This window comes from Sus scrofa, chromosome 6 (assembly GCF_000003025.6).
Source record: "Sus scrofa isolate TJ Tabasco breed Duroc chromosome 6, Sscrofa11.1, whole genome shotgun sequence".
Taxonomy (NCBI): Eukaryota; Metazoa; Chordata; class Mammalia; order Artiodactyla; family Suidae; genus Sus; species Sus scrofa.
In genome coordinates this window covers 11,325,608-11,343,632 of record NC_010448.4, presented here as the reverse complement: position 1 = coordinate 11,343,632, position 18,025 = coordinate 11,325,608, and the positions used below count along the sequence as shown (strand labels likewise).

Here is an 18,025-nt window from a genome sequence, read left to right as displayed (position 1 = left end):
CCCAACACAGCTGGCATTGGAAGATGTCTGGTTCCATACCACTCCTCATCAGGACGTATAGACAGAAAATATGACTCCCACCCATAAGACGTTCCTATTCTTCATCGAAAAGGCACCGATTATGTCAAGTGAAGCCATTTGAATACAGACACCGAAACACAGTCATTTGAAGAAGGACCATTATGTCTATGAATCTGAATTGTAAATAGCCTTGGGACCATGAATCCAAAATTCTCAGGAATTCCTTTCATCTCCCCTTCGTGATACGGCATGATCCAAAACCAGAGAATTAATTTATTCAGACAAATTGAGTCTTATGATCATTCTCAGTCTCAGGGACCCAAACATCCCTGTGTGGCAGGGCTGTTCCCTCTCTTCACCTTGGGAGGCACCCAGCCCCCATCTTCTGCTCCTGAGGTGTAACCCTGTTTAATGAACGAGTGTGTTAGTTATTTATCAATAGTAAATTCATTGTGTACTCATAATAGTTATGATTGGTGATAATTGATAATTAGTGTGGTAGTAGTTATGGCATCTCTCTCATGTATCAGGCACTGTTCTGTGTGCTGGGGACACAGTGTGATCGAAACAGCTTTCATTGAATGTCTTATTTTGATGGAGAGACACTGATAATACGCAAAGTAAATTGTTAAACTGTAAAGCTTGCTGATGACGACAAAGGCCTATTTATTTAGGGTCTTTAGGGTCAATTTTTGGTCCAGAAAATACAAAAAAAAAAAAAAGCAAACCCTGTTTAATCTGTGAGCATAAGGAGATCTTAAGTGACCGAGGCTAGATTAGCAACTAGCCAAATGAAGGGGAGAGAATGGAGTGGACAGGTTCTGGGAAGAGAGACCAGGTGAGGAGCAGGTACCTGCCCTTGGCAGTGAGGCAGCATTGTCTGCTCAAAGAGGAAGCTCTTTTTTAGAGGCTCCATGACACTCTAACCATCTCCGGGTGAATTGCCCAGATTATTTAGATTAAGTTATTTTCCTACTTGAAGTTCTGAGCAGTAATTGATGATATTCCTGGACACACATTTATGTGTGAGTGCACCCAGAGCTTACATTCCCGTTAAGATAGTGCTTTAAATGTGGGAGTCGGTTGACTGTCTGAACAAGGTTCACCTGTGCTTGTTGACCATTTAGCCTCACAGCCTTATTTCTGGCCCACACTATCAGTATTTCATGCAGTGAGCCCCTGAGCATGTATTTTTAAGTCTTTCCATGTGATACTCATATTCCATAGCATTTGGGAACCTCTGCCTTAGGACAGCAGGGTCTGATTCTCCCCACCAACTTTGTCAATCTCTTCAAGGGTGACATCTGTTGAATAATATATAACAATATATTATTATATGTATACACCACTGTGTTTCTTCATTCACCCCCTTTCCCATTTGTTTGGAGACTCTTTCCAGGCTTAAAATAATGAACGCCAGTCCAACACCTAGAAAAACTCCCTGGGAAATCTGCCCAACAAAAGCAAACACTCTGGTGCTCAGTGTGATGCTGCAAGTTTATGATGAAAGGATAACAGCCAAAAGACCATGTCAATGCACAGTCAAGTTGGGAAAACTCAAGGATTCTGTCAACGAAAATAATCAATAAACAATCCATAGGAAGACTAGAAAGGAATTTTAGTTGAGCTGAACTGAGAACTAGCCCAAAAGCCCACTTCCAAGATTATTCTGAGAAACTGCCCTGGAGAAGCAGGGTTTTCAGCACAATTTTTTTTATCTTGTCAGAACAAAGAACATTAAAGTCGAGGTTACACTGCTTCACGGTTTCAAAAAAAGAGCAGTGCGTATACAGTGCGTACAGCCTGGGCACATGGGAAGGGAGTCTTATCATCAAAGTGGTGCCTCGCAGGAGTAGGGGCATTTAATGTTTCTATTTCACATGGTCGTTCTGTACTTCCGGTCACTGTGCCATTTTCTTTAATAGTTAAAGCAGATGTACAGTGTATGTCTGACAGGCCACGAACAGGCTACTCTCCTTAACACCAAATTCAGGTTAACTCAGGTATAAGCTAGAATGACTTCCCTGTATCTCCATATGTGAACATTGCTTTTATCATTCCCAGCAAAAGCAGACAGTCTGGTGCTCAATCTGATGCTGCATGTTTTTGAGGAAAGGGTAGCCACCAAAGACCACATCAGCACACAGTCAAGTCAGAAAAACTCAAGGGGTCCTTCCTAATTCTCACTCAGTTAAAACTGTGCCACCATCAGGATCAGGTTTCAATATGAAAGACCAACCACACTTAGTCGCAAATACATGCTTATTTAAAATTGCAAGAGAAGGAATTCCCATTGTGGCTCAGTGGGTTGCAAACGCAACTAGTATCTATGGGGATTCAGGTTCAGTCCCTGACCTTGCTCGGTGGGTTAAGGATCTGGTGTTGCAGTGAGCTGTAGAGAAGGTCACAGACCTGGCTCAGATCTGGCATTGATGTGGCTGTGGTGTAGGCCGGCAGCCACAGCTTCAATTCGACCCCTAGCCTGGGAACTTCCATATGCCATGGGTATAGCCCTAAAAAGAAAAAAGTAAAATAAATAAAATTGCTTCTGGTCAATTGGTTTTTACATGTGAATATCTATGCCTAATACTGTTATTTTGATTGAAAGCAAGATAGAGCCTTTATGTTGTTTTTCTTTGAAAGGAAGAGACTCATTTTAAAACTCTTCTAGAAAACAATCTGTAACAAATTCAACTTCGGGGAAAAAAGGAAGCCATACTTTGTCTTTTATTCTTTTGAATTGTAATATTTCGTCCCATATCCTACTTCCAAAATGATGTTGCCTCATCAAACTTAGGCCACAATTTTGGCCATCCTCAGTTTGATTCGGCCTTTAAATCCTGAATAAAACACCTAGGAACATGTTTGCATTTGCAGTATTTCCCTTTTAGGTGGGACGGCCACCCGACAGAGGGGCTTTCTGGGTTGCATTCGGTCCTTGCAGTTGAACGGCGTGGCGTTGGACCTGGAAGAAAGAGCCAAGGTCACTCCCGGAGTGGAGCCAGGCTGTAGAGGGCACTGCAGCAGCTATGGGAAACTGTGCCACCATGGAGGGAAGTGCAGGGAGAAGCCCAGTGGCTTCTCTTGTGATTGCACCTCATCTGCATACACAGGACCATTCTGCTCTGATGGTGAGTGCAACAGGAGTGCCCCCACGCCAAAGCCTATCCAGCATGAATAAAACCTCCCACAGTCCTGTCCTCTGTAGCTGTTGGAAACAAAAATATTTCTGGTTCTGGAGTTTCCATCATGGCGCAGCAGAAACAAATCTGACTAGGAACCATGAAGTTGCTGGTTCGATCCCTGGCCTCCCTCAGTGGGTTAAGGATCCGGCATTGCCGTGAGCTGTGGTGTAGGTCACAGATGCAGCTCAGATCCCATGTTGCTGTGGCTCTGGTGTAGGCTGGTGGCTACAGCTCTGATTAGATCCCTAGCATCAGAACCTCCATATGCCACGGGTGTGGCCCTAAAAAGACAAAAGACGAAAAGAAGGTATTTCTGGTTCTGAAATTTTTTTAGCAAATTTTGCCTGTTTTATGCCAATCACACTTCATTATTTCAGTATTTGCCTCAGTTCTTTAAAAACTCGTGTCCATTGATGACAAACCCTCTAATAGTCGCCTCTTGGTGTGGTAAAGTGTTAGCTGCTGGATCTCCTCTTTTCTATCTACAATTAATGCTCTTAAATAATATGAAGGTCCCCTAAAATTTTTTTTTTAAAAAAGCAAAAAATAAAAGGGAGTTCCCATTGTGGTGCAGTGAGAAATGAATCTGACTAGTATCCATGAGGATGCGGGTTCCATCCCTGGCCTTGCTCAGTAGATTAAGGATCTGGCATTGCCAAGAGCTGTGGTGTAGGTTGCAGAGGCAGCTCAGATCCCGCATTGCTGTGGCTGTGGCGTGGGCCAGCAGCTGTCATTCCAATTCGACGCCTAGCCTGGGAACCCCTATGCCATGGGTGCAGCCCTAAAATAAATAAAAAAAAATAAAAATAAATAATACAAATGTCAACAACCTGTCCCATGGAGCAGCTCTAAAATTTAAAATTCTTCAAAGCACAGTTGTTGTTTTTGATGGAGATAGTCCGCAGGGCAGAGACAGGAAACTTTCCTGTTTTACTAAGCAGGTGTTGTTTCCGGGAATGTAAATAACTTTTCACCAAATGTTGATGTGTAACAAAATAGAGATATTCGGGTGTTATGCTCTGTGAGATGTCGACTGTCTGTTGGTGAAGTGAAAGAGTGGACCATTTTTCAGCTGGTCTTGTTCACTGATCCGTGTCATGGAAGAAGGAAAAGAATTAAGTGCAGTGCTCAGTGTTCTGAACAGACATCTCTGAATATACAAATATTTGCTACGCCTTCATAGTTGCTCATAGAAAACTGTCAGCCAGTTTAATTCAGTTGCTTTATGTAAGTGTTTCTGGACTACTGAAGCTTTTCCTCAAGGAGCCTAACCAAAATTGGCTCTGCACACAAGATTGTAGATCAACTCTGCTTCAATAAAATCAACTCTACTTCAGTAAAAATTGGCTCCAAATTGAAGTAATCCCTGATTTGCGATGGAAGTGTTTGGGATTAATTAACACCAAGTTGGCCACAATGCACTCTTCAAATCTTTGGCTTTTTATCAGGAATAAGTGATTGTTTGAAATCAGCCTGTGGTGATCAATCATTGCTGCTACCTTTCTGTACTTCTCACCTTTAAGTTAGAACTAAGACCATGTCTTTACAAAAGCATGGCTTCACTTTCTGAATCTAAACCATTTCCGGTTCATCATGCTCAGCGCAATCAGGAGTGTTATTCCACATCCACATATTATGTAGGATATAAAGCATATATTATAGGAGTTCCTGCTGTAGCACAACAAGATGGGCTGTGGCTGTGCAGTGCCAGGACCCAGGTTCGAGTCCCGGCCCGAGCACATGGGTGGGTTAAAGGATCTGGCATTGCTGCAGCTGCAGTGTAGGTCAAAACTGTGGCTCAGATCTGATCCCTGGTCCTTGAACTCCATTAAAAAGGCAGTCAAAAAAGCAAAAAAAAAAAAAAAAAAAAAAAAAAAATTAAAAAATAAAATTATCTAAAAAAAAAGCCTGTCACAGATAGGAAGAGTAATAAAACAGACAAAAGGCCTAAAATGCTGAAGACATGGAGGTGTTGCTTCATGACCCGTGAGCATTTTCTACAGCTCACGTTGCACAACTGCCCTTTAGAGCAGTGCAAGAAAGCAGAGGTCAGGGGTCCCTTGCTAGTTAGCGCCCCACACGTCTTCATCTTTGTACAAAAATATTTGGGGGGGTATGTATGTATGAGTTTAGGATATTAAAATCTCGTGTAAGTAAAAGGACTTTAAAAAGATTGGATAATTATTTTTTTAATTAAAAAAAGTATTGATTCTTATACTGAGACAAAACCTTGTTCCTCATTTTTTTTAACATGAAACGTGCATATCATTTCAGAGATTTCTGCCTATTTTGGATCTGGTGCATCCATCATTTACAATTTTCAAGAAAATTACTCCTTAAGTAAAAATTCCAGCTCCCACGCTGCCTCGTTTCAGGGTGACGTGAAGCTCAGCCGGGAAACCATCAAGTTTAGCTTCCGCACGACACGGACGCCAAGCTTGCTGCTCTACGTGAGCTCCTTTTATAAAGAATACCTTTCAGTTATCATTGCCAGAAATGGTGAGTGCTTTACACATGAGGGAAAACTGAATTAATACGGACCTTCTCATATTCTTGCTTTTTCAGCTCCAAACAGGGAACAAAACCGTGCCTGTGTTGTGCGTTCAGTTTTGCTTTTTTCAGTACTCTCCTGTAACTTTAAAAGGTTTATTTAAAATACTTAAGATGTCTTTCTCTCTTCAATGTGAATTTTTAATTTTTGTAGATAAAATATTTTACTATACTTTCCTACTGCTAGAATCTCTTTACTGTTTCATAAGAGTATCAGTATCAGTTTTGCAGTTCATTTTGAAATAAAATGCCTATTTGTACATAGGAAATATTTCCTTTAACTCAAAGTAGAGAAGTCTTGGGGACATATTAACAAACTGGAATAATGTATAAGAAAATGTTCACAAAACAGTCTCTTGGTTCTGATTTTAGGCAATGAGGTAGTTGTGGAAAATGTTAGTACATCAATGCAGGATAATACTGTGTGGCTTAGGATGTGTGTGCGCTGAAGAGACCTTGTCTCAGCAAACCACTTACTCTTGTTCTTGTCCCTTTATCTGGATTAGAGACAAAATTTTGTCAGTAGAACCTACATACATGTGAATATACCATTTCCACTAAATCAAAGATGGCCCAAGGGCACCAAACACCAAAATAAAAATAATAATGTTGAATAAGTCATTTCTTCTCAAGATGTACATTTTGAGCTGGAAGCTTATCTCTCTATACATTAGAACATTTTTCTTTTCTTTTTTTTTTTTTTTTTTTTTTTTTTTGCTTTTTAGGGCTGCACCCGCGGCATATGGCAGTTCCCAGGCTAGGGGCTGAATTGGAGCTATAGCTGCCAGCCTACACCATGGCCATAGCACCACTGGATCCGAGCCATGTCTGTGACCTATACCACAGCTCATGGCAATGCCAGTCTTTAACCTGCTGAGCGAGGCCAGGGATCGAACACGTGTCCTAATGGATACTAGTTGGAGTCACCTCCCCTGAGCCACAACAGGAACTCCCCATTTTTTTTTTTTTTTGTCAAACTGGAATATATCCTGTGAAGTGAATTTATTGACATCTTTGCTGGCAACTAAGTGAGTAGTGTTAATTCTAATAATAAGTTTAGGTTAAAATCATTCATTTCATCCCAAATTCCATGACCATGACCACTCAGAACTATTTCTGATCTTTAGCAAAACTATATTTGCTTATAATAATTCCATTAATTGATTGCATTTCAGGAATGACAAATATTTTTTTGGAAAGATGAGATTACAGAAATAGAACATTATTGCAATATTCCACAGTAATGTGACATTTCATAATAGTAATACCAAGTCTTCTTGTTTTAAGTTAGAGGCTAGTACCAAGATTTGCCTATGCTTAATAACACACTTGACAAATTAAACATTTGCAGAAAAGAGCCTGCTTATTAGTAGCACATGTGCTGATAATTTTGAACATATGCCCTTTCACATGGAAACTGACTTCTAGGAATTATGATGAGAGGGTACATCCAAATAAACTCTTGTGACTTTTTTTCCCCCAGAAATCAATTAATAACAAAAAAGGACTGAGTGCCCTTTTTTAAAACAGTTTTTAAAATACAATTGTAATTGAAATATAACTCCTCCCCCCCCCACTTTAGGAAGTTTGCAGATCAGGTACAAGCTAAATAGATATCAAGAGCCCGATGTTGTTAACTTCGATTTCAAAAACATGGCTGATGGGCAACTTCACCACATAAAGATCAACAGAGAAGAAGCCGTGGTCTTTGTGGAGGTAAGAGAAAAAATGCAATAGACCCAAGGAGGGCAATTATAATCCCCAACAGGAAGGACCTACAGCAGAAATTTGATAATGGCTAGATTAGATAAAGGCATCTTTTCAGTACTACTCAGGCACAGATCACAGACCAGCAAATGTGTTCCGTTTTCTGTCCAAATGTGTTTCCGTTTGGACAGAAGCAGTAAGATTCTGTCCAAGATATTATTAATATTTGATACTTAGAAGGCCCAACTTTCCTACTTGATTGACTTTGCTCAGGAGGGAAATGCTTTCTGGTTTATCACGATTGCTACTCTAATGAAACCAGTTTACTTCAGGTGGGTATAAATGCAGGTGTATTTCTAGCACAGACATTAGGGATCGCAGTATCACAATGAAATTTTTAAATGATGTGAGTTACAGCAGAGGACGTGGAATTATCCACTCTACCAGTGTTTGAAGACAAGCAGTAATGTTCCGGCCCTCTATCTGGAAGAAAATTCTTAGCTGAATAACTCAAGTAGAAATACTTCGTTAAGTAAAAATACGAAGATGAAAATAACTTGTATCTTTTTTGTTGGTTTTCCCCATTTTGAATTTCTTGTACAGTGGAGAAAAATAAAGTGATATCAGGGCTAGAAGGTGGGGTGCCGTGGTATCTGAGGGTAGCATGGAAATAGTTTAGAAAATAATATTCACCTTTATATAAGTGGCTGGTGCTTTCAATTTTGCTTTTTTAAATCTCTGGGGCCATATTAACAGTTGCCTGTTTTACTCTTTTCTCTTCCACTGCTTTCTGTCGTCTTCTCAACAACGGCATCCATTTGGATGTTTGCATCTCATGTAACAATGCTGTAGATTGACGAGAATGCCAGGAGACAAGTCCACCTGGCATCAGGTACAGAACTCAGCGCAATCAGATCTCTCGTACTGGGCAGGATTCTAGGTAAGTAAAAGGAATGGCCTTTCCCCCGCAACCCCGAGGCATAAACACAGACCAAAAGAGTCAACTTCCAAACATATAAATACACAGGCGTGCGTGTGCGCATCGCATGCAGTTTAATCATGCTGAAAGAGATATCTTCTTTATTTCACTTGTGAAGTGAGTGACAATCAAGACAGAAAATGCGCTTTCTCAGAGGGTTTGTAATTATGAGCAGGGACCTCGTGCAAGATGAGTAGGCATGCTCCTTTGATTTTAATGCCTCCATGGTGTCGGCCAGGCGTCAGTCCAGCATCATGAGACACGCGATTGCTCTCCCACTTCAAAAATACCCAATAATAAAGGTAGAAATAATGGACTGTGTGTCAGTCAGCTGCCAGATATACCACCTGTCATCTAATGATAAAACGAGGATTAGCTCTAAAAGAAAATGAAGAAAGCTGTGCTTTTCTGCTGGCTAGTGAATATGTTTCCATTGTGGCCGGAATCCTGTTTTTGCCCTGTTGAGATGCAGTGGCCGCTTTTGCTGGAGCCCAGTGACATCTGACCCAGTGTCTGTCTAAATGCCTTGTAATTTTTATTTCTACCCACCAGTTCCTTCTGATTATAGCACTGAGTTCTGTAGAAACATACTCTTGCCATTTTAACATCAAAATATCTATCCTTTTTTTCTTCCATATTTGCTCACAAGGACTACATGGAAAGAGTGGTGGTAAATTTTAAAAGGGGTTTTCTTTTTAGTGGTTGTGAAAGTGGGGGTGGGAGACTTCCTATAGCCTGGTTTTCATTCCTGGTGTGGTGTTGACACTCACCTGGAGTATTTTGTCCAAGATAGTGAAGAGAATCTTTTATTTTTATTTTATTTATTTATTTATTTATTTATTTTGTCTTTTTGCTATTTCTTGGGCCGCTCCCGCAGCATATGGAGGTTCCCAGGCTAGGGGTCGAATGGGAGCTGTAGCCACCAGTCTACACCAGAGCCACAGCAACGCAGGATCCGAGCCGCGTCTGCAACCTACACCACAGCTCACGGCAACGCCGGATCGTTAACCCACTGAGCAAGGGCAGGGATCGAACCCGCAACCTCATGGTTCCTAGTCGGATTCTTTAACCACTGCGCCATGATGGGAACTCCGAGAATCTTTTAATGTTTGGACCATTCCAGTTTCTTGGTCCTCAAGGTGTCATTTCTCACATTCCCTATACATAATCTCAGAATCTTAAGAATGTTTGCTGAAACCTATGGATGAATGATCAAAATGTGGGCCCTGGAGAAGATCAGCAGTTAAGTGTATAAATATTTGTAGGCTTTCAAGTACTAGGTATGATAAGCCCCAACACTATATGCTTTTACTCTTCATACAAACAGGGGAATGCATAAATGGTATTGTTCTCGTAGAATGCTGTAGTGAACATAAAAAATATGTGCCAAGGACTACTTAGATATTTGGAAAGCTTCACTGGAAAATTCCAAGTGAGTTTCATAATGCAAATTACATAAATGCAATCATATTACCATAGTAATAAAAATCAAATAATTATAACAAATCCTCATCTCAAGAGTTCCTCCGTCTAGCAAGGGTCTGAGATGAGGCATTACATAAAAATGTAAAATACAAGATAAAAAATTCTAACAATTATGCATCATGTTGATAAAATCATGTTTTTGAAGAAATAACATCTTCAACGGTAATGCCATACTTACTGAGGAAATCACTTTGTGTGAGTAGAAATATGTTAAATATATTATAAAATAAAGGGAAAACTGATCTGCATTCTTTGAGGAAGATTGTCTTAACCAAACGGTAGAATAATAACATTCATGATATAAATATTTGTTTTCCTTTTTGTAATGACTATGGGAGATTAGTACAGAAATAAAGTTGTTAATATATTTATTCAAGGATACATATTATTAAAAGGCATATCATTCATGCTGGAAAATAAGATTAAAGTCCAAAATCAGCAATGAACTCTGTAGTCTGAATTCATTCATTCTGCTAGAAGCATAAGTAAGAATTTATTTGGTATATGCTTAAGGTATGGATCTTGACCAGGAACTAATGCCAGATTTAAATCATTTGCAATTCAAAGGAGACTGGTAACTATGGTCATTTAGTATGGTATATGAATTTAGAACAAAATGTTATGTAGTATATTATTATATTTTAACATGGTGTATTAATTTATACTAAAATAGATGCTAAAATGGAGCTGTTAATTTTCCAGAGAGTTGTTCTGGAGAGAATCTTTTTTTAGTTGAATTTTCTTATTAGAGTATAGTTGATTTATATTGTTGTGCCAATTTCTGCTATGCAGCAAAGTGACCCAGGTGTGTGTGTGTGTGTGTGTGTGTGTGTGTGTGTGTGTGTATCTCCACATATACATTCCCTTTCTTTTATTTTCTTCTATCATGTTCTATCCTAAGAGACTGGATGTAGTAGCCTGAGCTATACAGCAGGACCTCATTGCTTATCCATTCTAAATGGAGTAGTTTGCATCTACTAACCCCAAACTCCCAGCTCATCCCGCTTCCTCCTCCCTCCACTTGGCAGCCACAAGTCTGTTTTCTATGTCCATGAGTTTGTTTCTTTTCTGTGGATAAATTCATTTGGGCTATATTTTATTTTATTTGTCTTTTTGCTTTTTTAGGGCCACACCCTTGGCTTATAGAGGTTCCCAGGCTAGGGGTCTAATCAGAGCTGTAGCTTCTGGCCTACACCACAGCTCACAGCAACGCTGGATCCTTAAGTCACTGAGTGAGGCCAGGGATCGAACTCACAACCTCATGGTTCTTAGATTCGTTTCTGCTGTGCCACAATGGGAACTCCCTGTGCTATATTTTAGATTCCACATATGAGTTATGTCACATGGTATTTGTCTTTCTCTTTCTGACCTACTTCACTTAATATGAGAATCTCTAGTTGCATCCATGTTGCTGCAAATGGCATTATTTCATACTTTTTTATGGCTGAGTAGTATTCCATTGTGTATATATACCACATTCTATTAATCCACTCATCCCTCGATGGACATTTAGATTATTGCCATGTCTTGGCTATTGTGAATAGTGCTGCTCTGAACATAGGGGTGCACGTATCTTTTTGAATTATACATTGTTCAGATATATGCCCAGGGGTGGGATTGCTGGATCATAGGATAGTTCTATATTTAGCTTTCTGAGGAACCTCCATACTGTTCTCCATAATGATTGTACCAAATTAAATTCCTACCAACAGTGTAGGAGGGTTCCCTTTTGTCCACACCATCTCTAGCATTTGTTACTTGTAGGCTTATTAATGATGGCCATTCTGACCAGTGTGAAGTGGTACCTCACTGTTGTTTAGGTTTGCCTTTCTCTAGTAATTAGTGATGTTGAGCCTTTTTTTCACATGCCTACTGGCCATCCATATGTCTTCTTTGGAGAAATGTCTATTTAAGTCTTACGCCCATTTTTTTTTTTTTTTAAATCTTGTTGCTTGTTTTTTTGTTGTTGAGTTGTATGAGTCGTTTGTATATTTTGGAGATTTAGCAATTGTCAGATTTAGCTCTCGAATGGGCTAGTAATTTGCAGCTGTTTTCTCCTATTCCATAGGTTGTCTTTTTGGTTTTTTTTTTAATGGTTTCCTTGGCTGTGCAAAAGCTTGTGAGTTTGATAAGGTTCCATTTCTTTATTTTTGTTTTTATTTATATCACTTTGGGAGTCCAATACTCATATATTAAACTTAGGAAGAATCATAGAAATAATTTTGGATTATTGTCACTAGTTTTGTTTGGCCATGCCAGAGGCATGCGGAAGGTCCCAGGCCATGAATCAAAACTCAGCCACAGCAGTGACAGTGCTGAGTCCTGAACCAGTGGGCCACCAGGAAACTTGCAGAATTATTGTACTATTAACCAATGTTACTAGCAGATGTTGAAAAGGAGGGTAAATTTTAGAAATAATATCAAGCTCTATTATGATGACAGGAAAACCACGTTTAACTCCTTATTACGCTTGAAATATTTAAGGACTCAATAACTTTAGCAATAATAGTCAATAGTATTAGGGAACTGGGGTGGGAAGATCAAGGATTTAGCCAGGCAGCTCTGTGCAGATACTCCTATAATCAAAAAAGTATATTAAATTTGCCTTTAATATTCATAATTAACTGTCCAACTAAGCTCCACATTCTATATCTGGATATGTTCATATGGTCGAAGAGTTTTATGATTTATCTGAGGAGACGCTGGGAGATTATTTTCACTCATGGGGAGTAGGAGCTTTAGTATAAATATTAGAGGCGACTGGTAACCATTAGTGATCCGTTCTCTCTTCGGAGGCCACAGAGCCGGGAAGTGCACTTGCATTACTGCAGTGGAGATTTAAGCCACATGTAAATAAAGTCTGCCATCAGCCAGGGAAGGACATCTACTCAATGTCCCGTGAAGACCTTTGAGAACAGTCTCCAGGTGTCAGGAATCCTTTACATAAAACTCACTGCAGCACCCAGAGGTGAAGGAGAAAAAGTGAACCAGGTCACGTAAGAGCTTTGTGGTTTTGTAAATACATTGTCCTATGTCTCTTAGGATAATGGAGGGGTTATTTTAAAAGCACGTTTTGAAAGAGAAGTATAGTTTAGAGCCAGAAAAGGTAAGGGATCTACTTAAAATCATTTTTTTGGTATTCATCAGGTTGATTTTAAGGCCACATCCACAACATGGAAGTTCCTAGGCCAGGGACTGAATTTGAGCCACAGCTGCAGCAACGCCAGATCCTTTAACCCACTGCACACCTGGCCGGGGATCAAACCCACACCTCTACAGCAACCTGAGCTGCTGTAGTCAAATTCTTAACCCACTGCACCATAGTGGGAATTCCCTGATTTTAGAATATTTCAGCAATTAAAATATCACAGACGATCTTCAGTGCTTAGCCCGACTCTGATCCTTGTGGAGGCTTTAATCATTTCCAGTCAGCTACGTCACTTTTGAACTGGCCATACCTAGAAACTTAAAAACATCTTTTCTCCTCGTCATGATACACGTGCATAGATTAGAAGCGTCACGTTCCAAACCCAGAGAATACCCATGATGCTGAGACATATTACCTGATTTTAATTATAGAGCAGATGATAGGGTAAACATTGGGATTTGTCAGAGGCAGATATAATCACGAGTACCTGCCCCAGGTGGGATGGGCAAGTGGATGCCTTTGCCAAGGATGCCGCCCTCATCACTTTGATGTGGCAGTCAAACATAATAAAACAGAGCTCTACTGACACTTCAAGAAACACCGAGCGATAAAAGCCAGAGTCCCCAATCCCAAATTATGTATTTATCAGCTGCCAAAATCTAGAAACCTTCATTCAATGATAAAACTCAAATTCTAAAATGAGAAGGAGAAAGCCATTGTTTATTTCTTTAATTCCTAAGGTGCTTTAAAATGTATCCGCACCAGGAATAAGTAAAAAAATAAAGCCATGATCAGAGACTTAACGCTATTGTGCAAGTGAATTTATTTAAAAAAAAAACGAAAAAACAAACAGGCATTGATGGGCAAGAGAGAGAGGATGGAATCTGTACGAGGTATGGATACAGCACTTTAGGGTAGAGAGAGGGCACAGCTGCAGCAAAAAGGTGCTGGAGCAGCCAGACTAATGTGAACTCTAGGACTAGGCAGAACGAGGACAGTGAAATTTGAATTCTACCCGAGTTGTCTGATAACGTGTAATAGAGGACCAGAGGTTGTTTCCATGTCATCCTAGTACAATCGGATACTGTGCTTATAAATTACCTTCAATGCTGAATAGCTGCTAGTAATGGCTTATTAATGATGATTGGGGCTAAAAATTGTTCCTACAGTCCATTCTCATTTGTAGAAATGAGTACTGGGGAACAGAGAGAAAGCAATTCCTTTCTTGCTGTTCTTCCTTCTGAAGAGGCGGGTTGTCTGATGTCCCTTCTTTGTTAAGTATGTTCAGAATGTGTGAAGTCCTGAAGCCAAAGTGAAGGATTCCTGAATCAGCTCCTTTAAGGGATCTCTTTACTCGAACATTATATTAAAAAAAATTAACCTCTCTCTACAATGTAATTAATCAAAAGAAGTATGCAGGTATAAAATTGTTTTGCTAATTCATTAAGCGTTTATGGGGTCACAGTTTCACTACCGGAAAAAAAATCTCAATTCAAAACTCTTGACCTTGCACTAAACCCCTCATAGCAAAATGTGTCCACATTTTGAATAAGGGTATGGTTTCACCTGTTGCAAAATGACTGAAAATCCTTGTGCAAAGGCTGAGTGACGTTTATAATGACTCTGGCTTTTCTTATGTCAGATATGTAATGATGTAAGCACACTGACAGCAAAACTTGGTTGGTACATCCTTGGTGGTGGTGGAAAGAACCAGGCTGCATCCCATAAATGGGCTTCCTTTTCCTCCGTGGTTAATAGGCGGCATTGCATTTGCTTTGCAGCTCCAGAACGCACTGGATTAAGTTCTGAGTTCTGTTTACATGTTGTTTCTTGGGTGAGCAAAGTTTTCTAAAGGCCTGCAGATGTTTCCCTTCACTCTGAGCAGGAGCTTCGGTGTATTTATAGGCAGTGACACGGGGGGACCATTGATATCTTCTGAGGCTGCCGGGCTGCAGTGGAGACCTCAGCCAGATGTAAATCAAGGATGCGGTCAGAGGGGAGTCGCTGTCTCCTGCATCTCCTCACTAGAGCTTCAGGAACAGACTTCAGTCTCGGGGATGTTTGCTGTAAAACCTGCTTCAAAGCCAAAGGGCACGTAAAAGGGTTTAATTCAGTTGCGTAAGGACCCTGAGATTTTTGTCAGTCCAGTCAAATGACACTTCGGTTGAGGCAGGTCCTACTGAAAGCAAAAGAGAAGACGGGTCACCCAGAGACGCCTCGCTCTAAATAGCTTTTCCATTCATCAGGTCTTCAAGGTCATCTCTCAGAGCAGTAGGCTTGGTGGGCAAATAAATACCTTTTATGAAAAACTGCTCCTTTATCCACGCTGTATTTGCTTCTGCTTTGCCATTTTGCTTTTCCACTAATGTTTGTTATTGGTAAATCCTTTGATGGTAAAAATGTCCTGCTGGGCTTTAGCCCATCCTCTCTTATTTATTGCACCACTTTCTGGCAAGCCTTCTTTGTCTTTAAGGATTAAAGCTCTTGAGATCTTCTTTTAAAGATGGCCACAGTCACAGCAGCGACAGTGCCTGATCCTTAACCCACTGAGCCACAAGGGAACTCCAGACAAGAATGATCTTTGTGGGTACTTACCATCATCCCCTGAAGAGCAGATGAATGAAGCACTGGACCCATACAGAAACAAGTCCTAAACGAGAGAAATCAGGAGGGGAAATAAAATCCCAGGTAAAGACTATCCAGACGGATCCCAGTGTGAATACACAGCCATCCGGAAGAATAAAACAGATGAAAGTGAAACAAACATTGCACGCATAATATATGAAATTTTCTAAGCTTCGTCTACGGCCATTCCACCCTGCACGCGCCTGATCTCGTCTGAAATTTTCCAAGCTAAAGAAAAACCTTATGACCACAGATCAAAAGGGTCCACATGTTCTAAGCATAATAGATGAGAGAAGATATACACCCAGGAACAATCTGACAAAAGTCACGAAATTTGAGAAAGAAGGAATAGGGCCAGAAGATGCAGAAGTAGGCTACAGGCACTGAGAGAGCAGGGCTCTGCAGAGTCGTCCTTAAAATAGACACACACAAAAATCACCTAATCCATCAAGATAAATTTCTGTTGCAGATAGACTCCATCACACTTTCTAATTTATTTCTTCATAGTGTTATTACTCTTAAAATTTTCATCCATTCCGATTGCATCATCTGTCTCCCCTCCTTAGAGTATAAAATGCTCGAGCAGCAGGGAAGGTGTTTCCTGTATATTTAGCTCTTCAAACAACTATTAACGGAGCATTTTAGGTTTTCGAATTTCAAGTTTGTTCTGCAGACTTTTATAATATATATGTATTTTCATTTTGAAGGTTTTAAAGGGATTTTAAAAGTTGCCTCAAAGCACATTTTTACCAGAGATGTGAATCTCACCTGTTTACTTTTTGGTTTGTTTGTTTACAAGGTAAGATTTTTTTTAAATGCTATAGAAACATTATTTACGATTTTAACCTTGCAGAAGACCTATGAAAAGCATTGCCTTGATTACGTTGCTAGTAAAGCATATTCCTTTTTATTTATTGCTAAGTAAAAAACAAACAAAAAAAGCCAATGAAAAACCCCAAAGCAAGAGTGCTGTCTTTTTCGAAAAATGTGTGTTTGAATGTCTGTCCATCCATTCAAATGAGTGAGTGCTCTGAACGGAGTCAGTTCTTTTCGTTTGTACACGTTGATGAAGTGGCTGCTTTGTAACAGTGTGGTGCTGAGTGTTGAGGGTCACATGTCCGCAGAAGGAGCTTCCGTGTTGCACGTGAGCAGCGGAGTGATAGCCTCTCGGGGGCCCTTTGTGCCGTGAACCAGGGTCGCCTGGTAGTGAGACCGCAGCCTCCAGAGCTGGAGTATCTGGGTCTGAGTACCGTATTCCCCAGCACAACAGGAAAGTGATGTCAGCGCTCTCCTTTCCAGATTTTTTTTTTTAATGGAGAATGATATTCATGATCCTGAACATCTAATCAGTAGTTTTATGGAAAGGTATAAAATGTGAGTAAAAACGGAGCAAATGACATGTTCTTCAAAAGCCTTCATGTAACAAGACTGATGCGGTCAGCATGGAGTTGCCCAGAGTTATTTCAAGACCAGCATTAGTCCAGAAAAAAGGGAAAAAAAAAATCGCAGAAGATATAAGCCGAGTAAAGGAAAGAGCGTGTCAGTCATAAACAAAAGAAGCTCATGATGTGGGGTCCAGCAGACCTGGAGTCCAGCGCAAGAGGCCAACAGCTGAGAAACCTCAGGCACATCACTAAAATCCTGATGCCGAAAGGCTCTTGTCTGGGACTAGAATAGAATACTCTTGGCTGGCTGCTCTAAAGTTTAAACTCAGGAGTTCCCGTGGTGGCGCAGTGGTTAACGAATCCGACTAGGAACCATGAGGTTGCGGGTTCGGTCCCTGCCCTTGCTCAGTGGGTTAATGATCCGGCATTGCCGTGAGCTGTGGTGTAGGTTGCAGACGCGGCTCGGATCCTACGTTGCTGTGGCTCTGGTGTAGGCCAGTGGCTACAGCTCCGATTCGACCCCTAGCCTGGGAACCTCCATATGCCGCGGGAGCGGCCCAAGAAATAGCAAAGACAAAAAAAAAATAAAAATAAAAAAAAATAAAGTTTAAACTCAAACATGCAGATCCCTTAGAAAAGTGCCTCCCATATCATCAGCATTCAATAAATACAATATTTTCATATGAGTTTTTAAACAGAGAAACCAAAATGCAAAAGTTGGTGTCCGCAGATGCACGGCTCAGGGGAGTGGTCTTGCTGTTTAAGAGTCACATGGGGTGATGTCTGCATGGCAGTCTGATCACATTTAAACTTTAAAACTCTGCAATTAATTCCCCTCATTTAGATTTCATGCCTGACAAGCATGAAATATCTTCTGCACTGGAAAATTATGAATTAATATTTTGACATTCAAACCAATCCCTGTCCCACACCAGTCCTG

At 40.4% G+C, this 18,025-nt stretch overlaps 1 protein-coding gene across 3 annotated transcripts in view; it reads left to right on the top strand.

The window, feature by feature from the left end:
* The window catches only part of CNTNAP4 (contactin associated protein like 4), a 273,095-nt gene that overhangs the window by 245,996 nt on the left and 9,074 nt on the right, over positions 1 to 18,025 (top strand). For all 3 annotated transcript variants that reach the window (XM_021097085.1, XM_021097086.1, XM_021097087.1), the window contains 4 exons: positions 2,913 to 3,152; positions 5,481 to 5,705; positions 7,339 to 7,472; positions 8,316 to 8,403. In XM_021097085.1, coding sequence (XP_020952744.1) covers positions 2,913 to 3,152; positions 5,481 to 5,705; positions 7,339 to 7,472; positions 8,316 to 8,403 — 687 coding nt within the window. The remainder of the gene's footprint in view (positions 1 to 2,912; positions 3,153 to 5,480; positions 5,706 to 7,338; positions 7,473 to 8,315; positions 8,404 to 18,025) is intronic.